Raw genomic sequence first — 21,897 nt, forward strand, 5'->3', positions numbered from 1 at the left:
GTAATTGTGCCACTATATTAATTAACAACAAATTAACGTATGCTAATGAAGCAAATGGGGATCTGGAGGGCTGAGATTACAGAGGAATTTTAACGAAAGCGGAAAATATGATGGAACGTGAGATAATACGCGACAGTATAACAAGAAATTCTTAAAAATAAGAAAATGGATGATAATCTAAAAAATAAGAACATATATATGTGGTAGAAAGTTCTTTAAAATTTATAAATGTATACTTATTATAATTAATTAATTGATAACTAGCATGAGATCAAATATAGCAGAAATAAAAAATTAATTATAGAAAATTTTATCGCCGATCGTATCATTTTCTGACTTCGTTAATAAAAATATAAAAAAGAAATATTTAATCACAAAGTCAGATTAAGAATAAGAAAAGATATAGATAAGCATGAAGAAGTTAGAGAAAGAAAAAATCATAAAAGTATCGACAAGAAATACGCGAACTGTAGCATGAATCTTTGGCACCGCTCACCAAGAGTTATTCTTTTCTTTGCACCGGTCTCAAGAGAACCAGGCTCTGAATTCTAACCGTTCATGATTTACTCGGTCTGTTCACGGTATAGGAGAAACATCCTTGATATAGTGATGTCTACATTTGTACAAAGACACAACTTTTGTTCTCACGAATATTCATGAAGACGTTCCTCGCAGTTTATTCGCGACAAACGTCGATCATTTATAAAATTCAGTTCAACAAGACTTCTAACAAGATTGCCTGCGATCGTAAATTAACATACAACTAGAGAGAGTGTGTGTTTGAGCAATGTTCATAATAAATAATTAGAATATAAAATAAAATGTATATTGAAGGGGATCCAAAAGCTGTTCTATATATTATCGACCAAAATTTAATCCAACATGACAATATATTTGCTTAATATAAAAGTTTTGCAATTTATACACGCAAAATAAGATAGGTTTCTACTAAGGATTGCATGGAAGGAATATCTGTGAATTTTTAGAAATGACGTCTGACGCGAGTTTGTGTTTCAATCTCGCACACTCACAGATGCACGAGAGTAATTTTTTTACAGATTTTGAAAATCTTTTTTACTAGGCTTCTAAAGTCATTTCCAAAAGTTTACTAATATTCTGTTATGTTATTCCAAACGCGGACGCTATATCTCTTGCACGAACATATCGTAAAACTTTTTATATTAAATAAATATTGTTACGACCTAACTGTCATCTTTTAATTTCTTATCATTTTTATATGAAATTAATAGCCCCCGCGTGTTGTTTTTACAAGTACTTTAATTATAGAGAAGGATTTATCAATTCTTGTAGCTAAGAAAGAGATTTTCAAAATCTGTAATTCATGTTCTGTCGATAATTTTGGATCCCCTTAAAGTACAGATTAATCTAAATTTTTTAATAAAATATTAGATGCGGTTGAATAAATAAAAAATTGTATCATATTAATATCGCATTATTTTTAACCGAGATTTCGAGAAAACGGCCCACGTAAATTAGCGATGAGAAAATGAGAAAATAAAGGAACATCACGTGGAAACTCGACATGCGAAACACGCGGCGCTGCCGCATGCCGTCTCGAAATAGCAAAAAGGCAATCTAAGTTACAGCTGCAATTTAACGTGATTACTATAATATATTGTTATTTTGTATTATTACAACACGCAGAGCCGAATGGACGTGCGGGGCAGCATCGGTCCTGCGTGACTGTATCGCGCAATTGTGTTATGCAAATGGCGCATTACGTAGTCGCGACACGACCCGAACGAAGAGCAACGGGCTCCTGAGACGTCCCCGATCCAGTTCGAAGGAAATCGGCCGCTGTGTGAAATCCCGACTATCCGGACTACTGTGTCGTGATTCGTTTTCATCTGTTCCCCCTACACGTTCGTGATTACCGTAGTGTAGAGAATTTCATCACGCGCGAAAAACGTGGGGGGGGGGGGAGGGGGCGGGGACATCGATCATGATAATAAACTCTGCTTTATTTCGCGGAAAATATATATATCTTCCACGTAGCAAAAAGGGGAACAAAACTTGGTGGCGAAGACACGATGGAGTATCATGTTCGCGTTGGAGAACCCTGGGTAGCGCGCGTGAGTTCTAAAGGTTTCGCGTGATTCACTCGAGCTGTTCTGGCCGCGCGCGAGAGTCGGTACTCATCATATACTATATAGATGTATATGTGCCTAGAAGAAAGAGAGAGAGGGGAAGAGGAAAACTGCTCCACAGTAGCTAATGAGCCAAGTTGGAAGCCGCGTCGGTTTATAAGATCTCAACACTTAGAGCAACGCGTAGAGATTTAATACGAAATGGTAGCAATAAATGTTTCAACTATCGGCTAATTATTTATACGTTTAAAAATGTACACGTTATTTCGTTATTAATACATGTCGCAATTTTAGGGGAGATGATAAAGTTTAGATTGTTGTGTTAGAAAATGATAACATTGTTACGAGAATTAAAGACGAGAATAAATAATAAAGCTTAATTCGAAAAATTTCTAACAGTTTTTTTTTCGATACATTCTTGATAAGAAAAAGTAAACGTCAAATTTCGCAAAAAAAAGAAAAAAAAAAAAAAGAGAAAAAACCACGTAGGTATGCACTTTTCGATATTTCTACCGGATAACCAATATGGTCAGTTTACGTGAAAAGTGAATCAAACGGTTCGTGGATAGGAAACGCTCCGGAACAAATCGAATCTGAATCCGAAGATCACAACGCGCGCAAAATAAAATCCGGAAGAACGGGATACGGCCAGCAACACGTGTCCTGAATTCTAAAGCTCGTGTGATTCACTCGGTCGGTTTGCCGCTGGCGGTTCCCGTGGGGGACACCGCATTTCATGACATCGCCATAGCCGACAATCGCATAATAGACTGCGGGAATGGAAGTTGCGCACCGAGTGAGTGCAACGACGATTATTCGTCTATCTTTACACGGGCGGGTCGTTGACTATAGCAAAACTGGCCGAGGTCCCTCGGCTTTTAGAGCCGACACTCGTGTTACGTTAACGCAATTTGCATGCATTATCTAACGCGTAACGAGCAACGCCGCGAAGAGGAAAAGGAGGAAGGACGCCTGAAGTCGTTAACCCACTGTGATCTAAAAAGATGAACGCGTTCTTTCCATGCAAACCATCTTCCGTACAAGATTACGTGCAGTAATCACTAATATAGCAAATTTTTAACATGCAATTTAAAAATATTTAAAATCAGAGAATTAAATTTTTATTTCTCAATCGTAGTCATAGATATAATTTAGGGTAAACTAGGATATGAGAGATGGCTATAGGTAGTAATGTTTCCAATAATCGCTACATAGTGCGCTTTTTTAGTCATTATCAAAGATAATCGATACTTTTCAGTAGTTTATGCGCATATATTATTGGAAATAACGATATTGTGAATCTTATACAATATTTTTACTTTTGATTACCTGCAAAGTTTTTCATGTGTCCACTAAAAACTGTTATAACGTCGAATAAATTACAGTTGAGCTATCGTAATCGACGTTAGACGTATTATAAAGATATGTAAATTCTTATATGACCTATAATTTTTATTTTCTTTTTCACTATTTTTTTATAAATATTATGGTCATCTTTTCCTTAAAAGTTGGGTAAGATGGCCAATGCTTATGTTGTGCTATTTTGATAATATAAAATTTCTATGAAATATTTTCCTTTGAATTTCGATAATATTACGTAATTTAAGCTTCAGTGAAGATAATACGCCAAACGCTATTAAAAAATAACAAAAATAAAAGTATGTTTTTTGAATTTTAAAAAACTATGGCCATCTTAGCCAACGAGTTTAGCCTATATTTAAAACACATGTAAATCTTTCTTCCTTTCTACCGACGTTTATCAAATTACAGGTTAACAGTTAGTCTGCTGTAAAGGCAAACGTCGATAAACGTCTAAACTTCGTTGTAGTCGATAGAATGACTCCCGGTCCTTCGGAATCAAATACCTGTATACACGCGCGATTTCGCTTTAGTGCTCGATCTCGCTCAGAGTTCGATAGCACTCGAGACGAGTCGCGGCCGGAGGCCGGAGTTTCTCTCGTCCGTGACCCTAAATTAGCTTAACCGTCCGACTTCGAAACTCGGCCTGGCAGCAACTTCTTCGTCGAGTGCTCGAGACTGCGGCGGCGGTGGCGACCGTTGCCGTCGCAACAACATATCTATGCTGACCGTCGCGTTTGCGGTCGTAGCTGTCGGTTTGCCGTGCTTTCCGCGTTTGCCTGCAACGGGCCTCGCACGAGGTATCTCGCCGCACTAGGACCAAGAGTGTATTCCGGACGAGTTCGCTCTTAGCTTTGTTGATTTTCGAGCCCGAAGGATGTCAAATACCGAGTTTATATAACAGTCGAAGGTGGCGATCGCTCGAGAAAAATGCATCGAAATATATTATTTCGATATTTAGAACATAATTTAATAAATAAAGTTAAACGATGGGGCTTTTTGTAAAAAAAATATACAGCAACGTAGGTTTTTTCTATTAATATTAATATACAAAGTTTATACATGTATTTAATGGAGAAATATTATACAGTTTATCATCTACTTGTATGCTCTTTTTATTTTACAAAAATTGTTTTCATTTATCATAATTCTATACATTTTATTTATATAAAACAAGGATGCAGAATTTTCCGCGGTAACATTTTTCTCGGTAAGTAATTCTTGTCGGAAATTATTCGTGCAACAAGATAAACGATCCGCGACAAGATCAAATTACCCAAGATATAATCTCGCGCGAACGTGACTGACCGTAGAGGATGAGAGGCCTCGCCCCGGTCCTCCTCCCGACGGACCAGTTGGATATACATATGTATTGCAGTTACAAGAAGACCATTGTGCCTTGCGAAATTCGACAAGCTCTCACTCACAGAGGCCTAGTTTCGGATATTTGGGTCACGTTCCTCTTGGCATCGACGTCGACGTCCGAACAAACCCGTCAATGAACGAGAATCAATGTATTTATAGTTCGCTGATGTTGAAATCAACACATTTTTCTAGGAACAAAGAGATCGAAAAAATAAAGGGTAGCGAGACAGGTATAATCGTTGCGAAAATTCCGACAACATTCAGCGACGCGGAAATTTATCGAGTTAGAAGGCCGATCGATGGATGTGGGATCCGGAAGAAGATTAGTGGAAGGTCCGGTAAAAAAAAATCTGATGACTCTGGAGAACGAGGGGAGAAAGATAATGAGTCGCTCTCGTGAGAACACAGAAGGGAGCTTAATCGACTATCATTACGACGCGGTCGCCACGCGATAAGATTAAGCCCGGTATAGTTAATCACGGTCTCATCACAACCTTTTCTTAGTCGATTAAGCACCTTCTTAATTCAAGCATTTTGCAGTTAATAAGAGGTGATAAACGAGGTATTAGCAAATTATGCTCCATCATTTAAATGTAAGTATACTTTTTTTTAAGAAAAAAAAAAAAAAAGATAAAAAAGGATTAAATTAGGTTGCACGCTTCGAATTTTTAAAGTGCAAATTATATATACGCGCGCGCGTTTAGATTTTTTTTATTCTCGTAAAATTCTTCTCGGGAAATATTTGCTACTGGCAAATGGCAATTCGTTGTCAAGATTCTTAACCACTCGCGTCACGCATAGTCGCTTAGTCGCGCGGGGCCAAAGAAATCGAGAATCATCGAGAAGACTTGGCTAGCAAGAGCGAGATAAACGAAGTTAATAAGCTAGTCCTTCAGAGGAACAGAAGAGACCTTAACGAACAGTACGTGTATACACAAACGACAAAACACTGACCACTTTTCACGGGACGATACACGCTGGTTTTGTTTTGCTTCTCGCCGACTGGATCAGCCATTGTCTTGCAAGAAATCATTGAGATCAGTTTCTTCGTTGTTGACAATGATCGATTGTGTTACTGGACTTAAAGGCGAATTCGTGTGTGCGATTTTTTCTCCTCAAACCGGTCACTGTTAAAATTTCAAGAAACGACAATTTTATTCAAATAATTACATTGAGTTCTCGACTTTAGAAAACGATTTTTCGCTCCTTCTCGTAAAATACCGCTTATAATATCTCTCTTTGTTTAATATAAATTAAAATATATTTTTATCGGCGAACAGATGACCGAGGCCTGTCGAGCGCGGATAATATTTTGTGAAAAATTTATGCGTCATGTCGATAAAAAATATCGGCGGCTAGCAGAATGCAAATTCATTTAGAGAACAAACGCTAAATGCACGCCGAGGTCACAACGTCGCGTTGGCGGTTGCAGTTGACCGTGCGAAGTTACTTGGATGTTAGATAATTGAACAATTTCTCAGAAAATATAGACGCGAGAATATCAGAGTAAAAGAGAGAAAGAGGGAGGGAGAGAGAGAGAGAGAGAGAGAGAGAGAGAGGGAGAAAGGAAGGCGGAAAGCATGAGCACGTAAGACGAACCTTCTCGCGCGGGAAAACACACGGCTCGACCTTCGCGTGCAATTAAACGTAACGGTAATGACATCAGGTTCTCGTTGGCGGTATAATGTCACCAGTCCTGTTAATTGGTGCGACTGGAAGGTAGCTTCTGTCGCGGAAGCGCAAGAAAATTACACGAGTCGCGAAATTAGTTGGCTCTCTCGATTCAATACGTACAGCGCTCGGCATTGTGTAAAACAATGTACTTGTAAGCGAATATCATTGGGCTTATGGCTAGAGCGATAGAATATGTTCATTAGAAACGGATTTACGCAAAACGCTCAGTTATTGTGATTAAATTACTCAGATGTCCAATATCGTTTCGATTAATTATAAAATTAAATCTCACTAAATTGAATATTAATTTTGTCTCTACACAATGTAATAATAATTACATATAATTTCTATTTAAGTATTTTATTAGCCTATTTAAAAATATATTTCGACAATTTTATTCTCTTTTAAAACTGGAGACAGTCATTGAGATTGGATTTAAAACATGAACAAGAATATCATTTTATTCCTGTTTATGCGTTCACTCCATTCAAATTTGTCAGTTCAAATTAGCGATTTTTCGTTGTTGGATGTTTTGCATGACATAACGCAATTCGGTGTTGAACGAACCGACATGGCCGACAGTAACAAATTCGACAGGCCGTAAGAAAAAAAAAACAAGAGAAAAAATTATCGGTATACTTGAGCGGTGATGGTCAGTGCAACGACCGTGCGTAAATGCGCGCGCATAGCCCGTAAATGACATCAGGATAATTTTCCAGCTCGAAAATCACGGAGCACACCGTGCAGCCACCGTGAACGCGCAACGTGCCGTTGACACTTCAACAAGTGGATACAACACGCCGGCGCACGTGTCGCCGACAGTTTTCGTGTGTATGTTGCGTGTGCGAGAGAAAGAAAGAGATGGAAAAAACGGAGATAAAAGTGCGAATGGCGTTTGCGAGTGCAAGTTCATCGAACCGCGCTGGCTGTGAAAAGTCAGGGCGGTTGATGCAAATACTTTACTGTGGTTTACCGCATGCGTTTAAATATTTTTAGTCCGTCGACTATGCCGAAAAAAAGTCGGGGATTCCGTTGGTTATGCGGTTTATTAGCGTTATTAAGTATCACACGCATAATATCCATAATAGTAAGTTGCCATAATACGAATTGAAACAGGTAACAAGAAAGCGAGATGACATGGTTAACGGATATTAAAAATGTGATAATTGCATATACAATTTTTTTAGTAACGCGGATTTATCGTTTTTTTTTTCCGCGTTGAAGCCGAAAAATTTTAAACTGGAACATCTGTAATAAAGTAAATTAATGTGCCAAAAGCGATTGGGAATGTAATAAAATACGAGAATACAGTAATTAATTTTGTGTAATTGAAATTGTTATATCGATTTATATTTCGAATCAGGCACCATAAATTACGTCGATTCATCTGCAAAAATTATTCTGCATGACGAGATGCAGACTGTGGATAGATTCTCACAATCAGTCAAGGGAAAAATAACGCGGGCAGAAACACGATGCGAGAAACGAGACGATTGGTTGGCTGAAAGAAAGTAGAAAAGAGAGTGTACGCGCCATGAAACCGCGTATACGCCAAGAGTAAGACGAAGAAGAGACCCGTTATGGTGACCGCATTGCATCGCATTAACCAGCCGACCGAGTGATCCTCATCCAATCTCTCATTCTGATTCTCTCTCGACGAGGAAAGCTCCTATCGTGTGACGACTACTATCAATCTATTATCAATATGACTTTGGTTACGAATCACAATGTATTTTTATAAAACTTATTCAATGCCCATTTCAAAGCTTCTTTTTAAAGCTTATTTAAACATTTAAAATTCCAGATAAAATATTAACAAATATTAAAGTTATATTTTTCTCACTGTGTATACAGCAAAATTTCTTGATGCACGAAAATATAAGAAATTGATTTTTTATTTCTATTTTATTATATTTATATTAAAATATAACTACTAGAAGTAAGATTTCCAATTGAATAAAGTAAAGGAAATTATTATTCGCAGCTCGAAAAAGTAATTCGCAACAATTCGTCGGCTGTAAAATTTGATGCTTTGATGTTTTCATCTGGAAAGATAATTACCGCGGAAGTGTGTATGCTGCATCATTGATCAAAAAATGTCATTATATGAATTCTGAAAATAAGTTTATATTCTGCATACTTTAATCAGAGCGATTTCATAAACGAGACATGACCGTGAGTGCGAATTCAAATGCATTTATGATTTATACGTTCTCTTGCGCAATTCTAGTACTTTTTATAATTATACCTGGATAAATAAACTTTAATTAGCTACAATTGCCGCAGGCAAGAAATGAATAAAGCTTGCATGAAATTTAGTGCAATTATTATGATCGTTTGCTCGCGTACGGACGATTTATCCGCATTGTATAATTATTTCGGACCATATAACGAGGCGACGCGTTAATTAGGTTTATTCCGCCATTATCTCGCGCCATCGATATTCGTCGGGATAATTAGGTATTTTATTATTCTAGAAATAAAAGCAGTATGCTCTAAAGCTAAACCGGTCCGAATCGATAAAGCGCAGACTATCTGTTTACGTAAATATTTCTCTCTCTCTCTTTCGAGATTGCGGTTCGGTAATATTTCGTTTAGATATTTCGAGATTCTTTCGCGAAAATACTGTTCATGTTGCACAACGTTTGACTGCAACATTTTATTGTTACCTAACAATAAGTACCTCTACTTTTGCGACAACGACCTGCACCGGTATTTTATTATGTACAGAATCGATGGAGTTGTCCGTCTTATTACCTTTCCTTTCTTTCTCAAGAAATATTTTTTTTCTTTCTTTAATATTTTTATAGATAATGTCGCGAGAGACAACGACGTTCCGCAAATTCCAGAAACTTTCCGGGGACAATAACGTAATGTTATGAACATCTAAAGTATACATCGAACTCTCAAATATTCGAAATATAAAGCATGGAGATTCTTTCGATAATCTGCCTAACAATTTTTAAAATTATATTTTATAAAGATTGATTAAATATAGGGAATCGCACAAATTATGTGACACATATATATCTATGTAATTCCATTTACACTTAAAAGCATTATTTATTTTAAAAATTGATAGAAAATCTCACTTACCTAAATGTCCACCAGATGTTGAAGCACATTGTATTCAACCAGAAAAAAGTAGCCAGGAAAAAGAAATGTGCCATTATCGCTGAAACATAAAAAGATAAATTTCATTATAGGTAATTTTGAAATTGTTTGAATTAAATTTTTTAATGCATTAGTTAAAATTTATTAAATATAACTGTTGGAATTGCGAAATTTTTAATTACTATTGTTTATTAATTTATAATCATTATTAATAAATATATATATATATATATATATATATATATTTATTTAAATATCTAATATAATATATAGATATATGTATAATATATTAATATCTGATATAATGTGCATACTTTAAGAGCATTTGTTTTTTTTATACTTTTAATCAATCTCAATTATTAGACCGATAAATACAAATATAAATGAATAAGAAAAAAATGTAAGAATCAAAGTTAACGATCATTTGTTTAAAATTCAAAATTTCTTTTTACACTTAAAAATATTTTATCCGTTTACATATTCAATAAAATTTAACATTGTTTCAACGCCTCTGGTAAATTCTATCAATACCGATCTTTGATCATGTATCCAAACTCTTAACAGATTCAAAACATTTTGTAACGAGCTCGTTGAATAAAGACCGCGCCGTCGGTTTTCTATACCTCTATGCATTCTTAAAAGATTCATAAACCATAGTACAGAAGAGGGTGAGTTGCGAGGGTGCGACACGCAAGCAAAGAGCGGAACGAAATTTCGGAGGGAGACAGCTTTTGTAGGGATCCGTTTGAACAGTCGCCAAGAGGGTGCGATTGGTGGTGCTCATAAATTTTTAAGAATGTTACCCGCATTCATCTTTAGAATTCGTGCGTCTGTTTCTAATGAAGACGAAAATTACGCGGGGTGATAATCTTTGTCGCGTATATTGAAACAACATTTCATTACGAAAAGACGTCATCCGATTTATATTTATGAAGGACGAAACAGAGGTAGCAGAGCAACAATTATCACAAAAATGCAACATATGTATACATTTTCTATATAATCAAAATTATATTTAAATCGTACAAATAATAATAAAATAATAAAATAAATATCGAAATAGATAAAAATTAAATACATACAATTATTCTCTATAGTAAAAATTATTGTGACTTTTTACAGTTTTTTAAAATACAAAAACTAATTTAAAAAATCTTACTTTATAATAAATAATTGTTATTCTCTTTTCTTGAATTTTTATAATAATCTTTTAATTTTTATCTTTTAATTCATGTATGATCGCACATGTAGACTATGTTATATACGTTAAGCATCACAAAAATGCAACGTATGTATAAATTTTCTATATAATCAAAATTATATTTAAAACGTACAAATAATAATAATAATAAAATTAATATCGAAACAGATAAAAATTAAATACATACATTTATTCTCTATAGGAAAAATTATTTTCACTTTTTAAAGTTTTTAAAAATACTTACAAAAATTAATTTAAAAAATCTTACTTTATAATAAATAATTGTTATTCTCTTTTCTTGAATTTTTATAATAAGTCTTTTAATTTTTATCTTTTAATTCATGTATGATCGCATATGTAGGCTATGTTATATACGTTAAGCATCATAAAAATGCAACAGCTTGCTAAATCACGGAATCATGGTAACGATGTAAAGATCCAACGGCAAGAGAGATGAAATATCGTTTCAATATTTGCGTGCCTTGCGTATTGATAAATTTTTAACAGCGTCGCATGTACGTGTATGTACATGTGTATGCATGTTGCTCTTAGAATGCGGAACGGTGAGCACGGAATGCATGCTGCCGAGAAGAACGATAGCATTAATTTTTAAAAACGCAATCAACAAACACGCATAATGATGGCGACAATAAAAACGCAAGGCTCGGTGCGTATTCAAAACATGTGAAATTTTTCTTCGCAAATAAATACTTCATTTTTAATAACCGTGGATATAAATATGCAACATCGTATCTATGCCATCGGCACGTAAAGTGGAATTTATGCCGTAATCATAACGATATCAACAATTAAATTTTAAAAGTTAAACATTTCAATTGCTACGGTAATATAACAATTTTCAAAAATGAAAATATTAATGTCAATATTGATATATATATATATATATATATATATATATATATATATATATATATCAATATCGATATAGATATTAAAATTGATATTGTAATCGCTGATCGTTATATTACCGAGCAATCAAAAACGTTTAATTTTTAAAATTTAATTATACAAGCAACACATTTTACGAAACATAAAATATTCGCGATGTGAAATTGGTTATACCAAAATATATGTAAGTACACGTACATACGCGAACAAATATTTTTTATTCCACTTGGACCACATATTTTATTCCAATCAGTGCTGTTCAAAATGAAATTTTAATATCATCTGCAAAAACGTACTTAACGTCATTAATTACGTAACTCCGCTTTTCGCTAATTTTTGAATTTAATTTCAATAATCACAATTTAACTGTAAACGCATATATTATAGTGTAAGCAAAAATAAAAACAATAACGTTTTGCAATAATATCAATTAAAAGTATTATTTTTTTAAATATTTTCCATTTCGCAACGCGCATACATTAAGATGTAATAGTGCGTACTCAAGGATAGATGAAGGCATGACGCAATAAGAACTACCGTAACCGACAAAGTTTCCTTGCATTCACTCCGTTATGCACTATGAATTATGCTCGCACCTCGGAATAAATGTGCAATTAGAGCTCTTTTCGCATAAAAATATGAATAATTGCAATGAATAATCCACCGCGCCTATCTGTCAGTTTAATCAAGTCTCTATTCAGTTGCAATTATTCTAACGGAAATGGCAAAAACGCTGCTGAGGGAGAGATAAATCGTAGTATAAACATGTCGGGCCGCGCGTGCCGCGCGTTCAATTAACTTTTACTTTTAACTTTGCACATCGACGCCGGAACACCATGTGCATAACGAAAAATTTCATATCGCTAATGGAGAGAGCAGCCTTCGAGCGGTACAAACTGCAGAATTGCGAATTTAAAGATTGATCAATGGGATTTGTCCCGGCGATTTATGATGCCGCGACAGTTAGATTTCACGAGTTGAATATTTACGCGAGTGAAAAACTTATGCACCGAATGCTTAACGTAAACAATTAATAGAGTAAAAAATATATCTAAAAAATCAATTTAATTTTTTTTATAATTTTATATAATTATATTTTTAAATAGGGTAAACTCGAGTAAGATGGCCATAGTTTTTTAAAATGCAAAATCATACTTTTATTTTTGTTATTTTTTAATAGCGTTTGGCGTATTATCTTCAATGAAGCTTAAATTACGTAATATTATCGAAATTAAAAGGAAAATATTTCATAGAAATTTTATATTATCAAAATAGTATAACATAAGCATTGGCCATCTTATCCAACTTTTAAGGAAAAGATGGCCATAATATTTATAAAAAAATAGTGAAAACGAAAATAAAAATTATAGGTCGTATAACAATTTACATATCTTTATAATACGTCTAACGTTGATTACGATAGCTTAATTGTAATTTATTCGACGTTATAATAGGTTTTAGTGAAGAAATGAAAAACTTTGCAGCTAGTCAAAAGTAAAAATATGACATAAGATTAACAATATCGTTATTTCGAACAATGTATTCACATAAACTACTGTAAATATCGATTATCTTTGATAATGACTAAAAAAGCGCATTATGTAGCGATTATTGGAAAAATTACAGCCTATGGCCATCATATTCTAGTTTACCCTATTATAAAAATATATATAAATTATAAATACATATTTAATAAGCCGTTCAATAAACTTACGCACAATATTGTATATTTGGAAAAAAAGCGACAATTTTATTATACCGAGAGAAATCAATTAACAAAACATATATATTGATATTCGTGGAAGACGATAAACTTGTATTTAGTTAAATCCTAAAGAATTGTGTTTAGATATCACTTTGCGGGTGTAAGTAAAATGCAATGTCCATTTGCAAGACATAGACTAACGATTCGCAATTACAGGACACTCCAGTTCAACGTCCGAGAAGTCACCCGAGATTAGATTAACGCGTACGTTACTCGGCGATGAAATCGTCAAATAATTCTTCGCCAAGAGGATTTTATCATGCGGGACAGTAGCCGGCGGCATTTATCGTGTAACATGGAAATAATTAAATTTCGAAAACTAATTATGGCTCGTTGCAATTATAACTCGAGCGACATCCATCCGTGAATTGCCACACTATTATCCACCCTCCACCCTTGTCGACGCAACTTGGGCAGAAAAGCTCGCAGGCAGGATGGGGCGAGAAGCGTTTCGTTGTCTCACTCCACTGGCGACCACCACCCTTCATCGGCAAAATCCACCCGGCAACGTGTTTCGGACGGCCGGGGCGGATCGTGTTTGCGCGGTGTGTTTTCCATTTTCCACGCCACGTAGAATCAGCCATGTGCGGAAGAGGTCCTTTTGTTGGAATTAGTGCTGGGAGTCGAGCGAAAGAGGAAGAGAGGGAGAGAGAGGGTGAGCGAGGAAAGAAAGGAAGAGATGGGAATATCGCGTAGGGGATGTTTTCAAGTACGACGCGCGCGCTGCTTGTTTTCTCATTCATCATGATTTATATGAGTCGAAAACAGCGATGCGCAGAGGTACCAGGAGATGGCCAGATAAAAAGACGATTTTGTGTTAGCAGTTGCACCGAGGAATATGTCGAGATGAAATAGAAAGATATTCGTTTCCGGAAAAATATTCTTTGTGTCGTATGTCGCGAGCGTATTATTTTCATAGAGAAATACAACGTCTAGAGCTAAGTCTAGAGAAGTTATGTCTGAAAACCAAGTATACTGTTACATTCTCTTACTAGACAGAAAAATATACGTGTCACATTATATAGAAGTATAAAATTAAATAACGATTCACGACAACAAATCAGTCAACAACACAGTTATATAATTATATTGGTCATATCAATTAATTAATCATAAAGTAAATTAATGAAGTTAATTAATCATTAAATTATTACTAGCCTAATTTGTTTAAAATAAGTAAATGTATACATACTTTAAATTATTATTGACTGAGAAAGAAAAAGGAAAGAGTAAGATTTGTTCAATGTTTCAATTATACAGACTTATTTTTTAACTTGTAAGCTTTATGATACAAGACCTTTCGTTAAGATGCTTCTTAAGTGCGGGACGCGTAGCAAAACAGAGAGCTGTTATAGAGGGGAGACAAATGTACGAGAAGCAGCTTGGGTTAATTTAAGGCACGTTGAACAGAATCGAAGGAAATAGTACTGCGGCGTATAACGTGTACGAGCCTATGGCGCCTACTAGGGGTGAGTGTCAAGGGTTGAAACATCAGCCAGTTAAGGGCGCCCCGATTTGCATAGGGTCGGAATTAGATTGCGCGGGCTGACCCACCGTTTATCTTTTTCTTTCCCGGAGAGTACATCTAATTGCCCTGAGGGATGACACCCTTATTGGGCACGTGCGTGCTAACGTTATTGCTGTACGCTCTTTGTCAATTGTAACGTAATATGAAAGAGCAAACGCATATTTATTTTAATTTTCAAGTCCGTTTATAATTAAATATCGATGTGCGCGAACCCTTTGCATTATATTGACATTTATTTTTATTAATGGACATATATTCTTAGAGATGTTTAATTTTCTAGTATAAATTTTAATAATGACCAATAAGTAACAAATTTTTTATATTCCAAATTATATAATTAGCGACATATTATTCAAAAATTTATGCCGACTCGATAATATTAATATTTCAAATATACATATAATATATATGTATTAAAATTTTCATTTTACATTTTATATTGTTTTTATCTAATAAAACGCAAGTACAAGAAACAAGGCGATGAAGACCATCGTACAAACAGATGATTCGCTTGAGAGATCCTCACGCAATAAGTTTGTATAAAGAAGGCTTCCTCTATTTTAAATCAACGCCATGCAAAGAGAGAAAGTGGCGTTAATGTGCCGGTATCACGCGGCCTTAGAATCGTTCATTTAAGTTAAACACGAAACGGCAACGTCGCTCATCATAATTGGATCGCAGTGGCTTCATTACACCGTCTTGATTTAACATAGGGGGTTAGAATTAGACTCGGCGCGTATCGAGCAGAGAGTCGACCCTTCTTAGGAAAACGCGTGCAACATATTACATGCGCTTAATGAATGACAAAAGTTGACGACAATCTCGAGGGACGAGCGATCGATCAACGAGAGAACTCTGCGAGAAGTTCGCACATTTTCATTTGTTCGCAAAAATATCTCGTAATTAAACTACACATACAGTCGCAATGAAACGAGTCAGAGATAAAGCTATCCGCAAAGTGTATAATATCTCACCGCAAAAAAAGATAATATCGTGAGTATTATTTCTCGATTGATTTGACGATAAATATTCTATTTGTTAAAGCACATTTTTGTTTTATTTAAAATAAAATTATCTCAAGTTTTATGATTTACGTTAAAGTAGATAAAAAAATGTATATCATAAAATTAAACGCACACACAAAAAAAAAACAATAATTCTGTCAAATCGATGACAATTGCGTTATTTATTGATTGCAATTATGATTTGTGAGAAGAATATCTCACAAGTAATTCATTTTGCGGAAAAGAATACGCGTCTTGTGATTTATGCGGCGCCGACGAATAGTTTTGTCAAAGCGAAATGTAATGCTGATAATTCAGAAATAACGCCGATAGGGATGGAGGGTAACGTCGTTTTGCGCCGAAAACCATTTCAGAACGAAGAGGAATTATGCGTCCGACTGTCGGATCAGAAAACGGCGGGCGACGACAGATGAGAGGCTGATAAATAGTAATGGAGAATGAGAGAGAATGGGAAACAAGAGAGAACAAACGAAAAAGGAACAAGAAGATTAATTTAAAACATGCAGAGTTTTATGCTTTATGCGATATTTGATCTCGTTAGGCAATACATTACAACGTTAATCATCAAACACCATATAAATGAAAAAGAATTTGCTCATTAAATTTTAAACAAAAGAAATACTAGAAAAACTTTAAAAATAATATCTCATTTCTATATTAATAAATTCCAATAGAGCACAAGACCAGACGTTACGTTAAAAATAATTAAATTATTAAAGGCCTGCATCTCTCTGACGATGTATCATTATATTTAAAAATATAATTGGTATTGTGAATTCTACTGTAATTCTACTAAATTTTTTAAACCTATAGAAACTATAATATTTTGTATCATATTTTTAATATTTTTGACGTCTCTGGAGATATTCCTTTTGATTTGAAACACTCGATTATTATGTTGAAACGAAGAAAGATTTTTCGTTGGATTGCGGTATCAGAAATCGGCGATGACAGAGAGATGAGAGCCCGATAAATAATCATCGAGAGCTGGGGTCGGCAAACGAAATGCGAGAGCAAAACGAGGGAAGAAGGGAAGAGACAAGAGGGGAAATTTGGAACGTATACAGTGTGAGTGCAGTGATCTATGGACGCGCGATATCGGTGCGATTCGTTACAACATTAATAATTATCATCGATCCAACTGCGACCCCACCTGACGCACGATACGACACCGTATAAAACTGCGATCGACGGAACGACTATCGTTTCAAAATATCACGCGATCGTGGATCGTCGCTAAATGCAGCGTCCATACGTAAACCGATTTAATCAAGCACGCAATAAAACTGACGTATCGCGTACGTTGGATGCGGAAATGCATGGCTGGCATAAATCCCGGCGCAGTGAGTGCGAACGTGACTATTTGCCAGTCGCTAGAACGGCTCGGTTATAAATGTTGGGAAAAAAAGAGCACGCATAATTGCGATTACAATTTTACATGAGATAGCATATGACATTCGCGACGAGATGTAAGTAGGGCGCAGAAAAATAACATATCTGCGTGATTTATCAAAATAGTGATGATATATATTAATTTGTATAAGTAATATCACGTATATACATATAATACAGTTAATGCATATAAATATTTTAAAAGACACGTAATATGTAAGAGATAATAATATTGCGTGTTTTTTTTAAGTCAATTACAATTCATAATGTGATAATATAATCTACATTTATTAATTAAAAAATGAAATGAATTTAATATTACAAGGTAAATGATAAAAAAACTCAAGTTAAAATACAATAGCACTTAATACGCTTGACAGGTATGGCGTAATTTTTTGTTCTCTCTATATATTCTTTTATAAAATATATTTAACAAATTATCTCGACGCGAAAAGCGATCCTTCGAAACTAGTGAATTGCACATTATTCGTTGCGCGGGTGGCGCAACATTCACTAATGATCAAGATTTAATCGGCCCATTCCATCTTTCTATACGCGAAGAATCTAACGGATAACAAAGTAGTTGTTATTTCTGAAAGCAGCGAAACGCAACGCAATGCAAGTCGTTGCATCGCATCGCCTCAAGGAATGCGTTTTAGCGCACGTGCGAAATAATAGTCCGTATTCTATGCAAGTTGCAAAGAAAACAAACGGTAGTTATATGTATACATCGTCGCATTTGCACACCTCGATCCGCCCTAATTTACAAGGAGAACAGTGTTTGTTTTCGTTCGTAAGCAATGCCTGCGTTACGACAACCGCGAAGATAATTCGAACAATAAAGGTGGCGATGGGTTGTGCTCTTCCGGTCCGTCAGCCATGCTGTATTGTTAGTCAATCGTCGCTCGCGAGATGGAGATATGCAAATGTCGGGTAATTTTGGTTCCCGTCGACAGTTGACTCTCTCTTTGAGCTTTGGTTAATGTATCCACGTATCCGTGTGTGTGTGTGTGTGTGTGTGTGTGTGTGTGTGTGTGTTGACTCGAGTGAAAAATAACGCATGAATTATATTGTATTCTGATAAAATACGTTATTATTAATCTCTCGAATTTTCCTTTATTATACACGATATATTATGGTGTAGGACTTTCTCTATTGACAGAAGTTAAGCTTTTTTGAAATGCAATTATAATAATCGTATTATTATCGTCATGTGTTGTACGAAACTCATTAACCAAATTGAGATTTCCATTATTCGGCCCATTTTCCGGACATTCTCGACTCTGTGTGCCGATTCGTACGAGGCTTGTGCAGAGCTAATGAAATCCCGTGGTGAATCAGCTGCCGTGTAGTTGCGTTTAAATATATCTCGACTGTCCTTTCATGTTACTTCCGTGAAATACGCATGTATATTAAGGCTGCTCGTTATAAATCTGCGACACAATACTCGGCGGCCAGCACAGTCGCCGACAGTAAAATAGATATTTTTATTTCCGCCCGGATCCTTCCGACCTGCGCAATATCGTGGAGAAGACTTTTACGACATAATGAAAATAACGGGTGGTCAAATAGCGCGATGTATTTTGAGTTTCAACGAAATGAGAATTTTACAATTAAAAATAATACCTATATTTGTTAAAAATTAAAATTATATTTTTATTCTAGTTGGATTTTTCGTGAGCCTTTACGTTAAAAAAACAATTTTCGATTATTTTTCATCAAAATTAATATCCTTTTATGCGTGTTAAATTTACGATAAGGAAAATATATAATTCTTGTTCTTTATTCAAAAAGGGACCGTTACGCTTTAAATAAACCACTCTACAGATTAGCGGATTAGTCGCTAAAAATGGGGGGAGTTTATCACTGGGGTACTTTGTCTCCGAGTGGTACTTATTTTCAAGATTCTCTTTATCCGCGCTTCTTTCGTGGCCACCCTCGCTGGGCAATCCCTCTGTATCTGTAACTTTCCGCTCGTTTCCCCGAAACTCTTCGTCTTTGTCGTCGTTTCCGTTTCCGCGACGTTGTTGCCGCTCACACAATCGGCGGCGAATCGAACGGGCAAAATTCTGTTATATTTAGATGTAACGAGCGAAGGCCAATCAGAGCGTGGAAAGCGAAGCGGTGAGGAAAACGAGAGAAAACGGACGCGAGTACAAATCGAATGAACGATGAAGAGAGAGGGAGAGAAACTCATGGTTGTGCCACTCCAGGCACCTCCACTTATACGGAGTCTCGTCAGAGCATCGCGTACTACACGAGGGCCCACAATGTGTCTCGAGTGTTACTGAAATTGCTAGCGAATGACGTCGACGGAGTTGGCTGGCAAACTGGAGTAGCCCGACTCGCGCCGACCGAGCCTCAACCCCTCGCTAACCGGCCGCGTGACGAATTACCTGGGAAATATCCCTTCCCACCCTCGCCCGACATACCGTAATTAATTTTCAGGACAGCGAGAATTTCGATACTCCTCCTTTTTTTCCCTCGCGCGAGATTGCGACGAGCGAGGAGGCGTCGTCACCGGCGTCGGCGTTCCTCGGGGCGAGCCGCGGGGAATTAACGGACGTTCCCGTCGACGCGACCCGTTGTTGCGGAAAAAGAAGGCCGAACAAACGACGGTGACTCCCGAGACGTCAATTAGCGAGAACCCTAAAAAATTCATATCGAAAACTTGCCGCGCTTAGGGACGAAACTTGCGAAGCATTACTCGGGATTTTCGCGGGATATAACGAGAAAATTAAGAAGAAGAGGAGAAGGGATTTTAATAAGTACATATTATATGCATATCATACTTTACTGTATACGTTAAAAAAAATCGCGGTAAAAAGATTAAATCTGTATATTGCTGGAGAGAAGATATTTCACGATAATATTTTATTTTTTATTATGTTATATTATCGCGAACGCGCGAGATACTTTATACTTTAATTTAAAATATTTCAATTTCAGAAAAATATTATAATAATGATTGAGCATTGAAAATATCTTACCTCTTTGACATATTTATCTTTATTATATTTTATTTATCAATTCAACACGCACATTTTTCTAATTATTATATTTTATCTTCCCGAAATTTTGTAAAAAACATCTGTGAGTTGCTCAATAAAATATCTTGATAAAGAGCCAGCATAAAAAATCTTTTACATTATTTCATAAATTGTAGTTAAAATATATTAACTTTTTCTACATTTTTTCTCGACTAGTAAGAAAACGTCATGTTGTATTTACGTAACTGTAAATAACGCGTGATAAGTATAAATATGCGTGACGAGTGTTCAATGGTTTCATCGGAGTATCAATAGACATACGGGAGTAAACGCCGCGTGTTTTTCTACATCTAGCTAAGAATAACTACACGGAGAAGTTGTACAATAGGGCGATAAGTCAGTCGCGAGGAACTCGTCGCCAACTCTGGAAACGACCGGCAAGAGTAAGAACATTTCGAGTGAATAAAGATGCGCGAGGATTCCGCCAGAAACGGGAGGAAAAAGAGCACGCGAGCGAAAGGAAAAACGGCCAAGAATATATATGTATATCAAGAGGAACTCTCGCGCGCAAAATTACGCAACTGTGTAACGTGTAACCGCCGAGGATCCCGGGACCCGGGATCGTGTCATTCTGGCGCGACGCCAGAAAGGCATCGGCCGGCCCGAAGTTTGAATTTTCAGGATGGCACCCAGTGCGCGAGATATATAATAATGTACGTCGACTGTCTGGCATACGAATTCCAGCGGCTTTCCAGAGATATGTGTACGAGTGCCACTATCGGACCCCTCCCCGTCCCTGCTGCCCCCCTTCGATATATACGCGTCGTCGTCGTGCGTGTACATGCGTCGAGTTGGCGGTCGATCGCTCCAAGTCGAGGGTCCTCAAGGGTTAAGCCGCTTTCCGATGTTGCTCGCTCGTACACGCATATATACCGGGGCTATTAACCGGCGAGTTCTGCGTTCTCTCTCTCTCCTCTCTCTCTCTCTCTCTCTCTGTCTGTCTGTCTGTCTCTCCTCGTCTCGTAAAAAATCTCGTCCGGAATTTCGAGCGAACGAGGAAACGGCGGCGAGCCGCGCCGGCCGGATTTCGGAGATTATATCGTACACTCTGGAGAGTAAGCCCGAGTCTGGTGCTACATAATAGCTAGTTGTCCGAATAGGCGTGTTACGGTTTGTAAATCATACGTGTCGTATAATAAAATGAATGAAAGATTGCCGAGGCGGTGTCTATCTTGATCGCTCGTGAGTGGCGCTTGGCAGTTTTTATACAAGCGTACTATTGTAACGTTTGTCAAGTTTATGCTGACTGAGATCGCGACACGTGTCAGAGTGTCTACTTAAATCTTGTAAAAATTCCCTGAAAATTCCCTGATTTTTTAGGTAATTTTGTTCCAAGTAAAGAGAATATTTTCCAAATTTTAATACAACTTTCTCTAAAATCATTTCTTTTATTGCATATATTTTCTA

At 36.3% G+C, this 21,897-nt stretch overlaps 1 protein-coding gene across 2 annotated transcripts in view; it reads right to left on the bottom strand.

Annotated features, from left to right (window-relative positions):
* The window catches only part of Mthl1 (adhesion G-protein coupled receptor methuselah-like 1), a 142,408-nt gene that overhangs the window by 76,601 nt on the left and 43,910 nt on the right, over positions 1-21,897 (bottom strand). For both annotated transcript variants that reach the window (XM_072888995.1, XM_072888994.1), the window contains exon 4: positions 9,603-9,681. In XM_072888995.1, coding sequence (XP_072745096.1) covers positions 9,603-9,681 — 79 coding nt within the window. The remainder of the gene's footprint in view (positions 1-9,602; positions 9,682-21,897) is intronic.

This window comes from Anoplolepis gracilipes, chromosome 3 (assembly GCF_047496725.1).
Source record: "Anoplolepis gracilipes chromosome 3, ASM4749672v1, whole genome shotgun sequence".
NCBI lineage: Eukaryota > Metazoa > Arthropoda > Insecta > Hymenoptera > Formicidae > Anoplolepis > Anoplolepis gracilipes.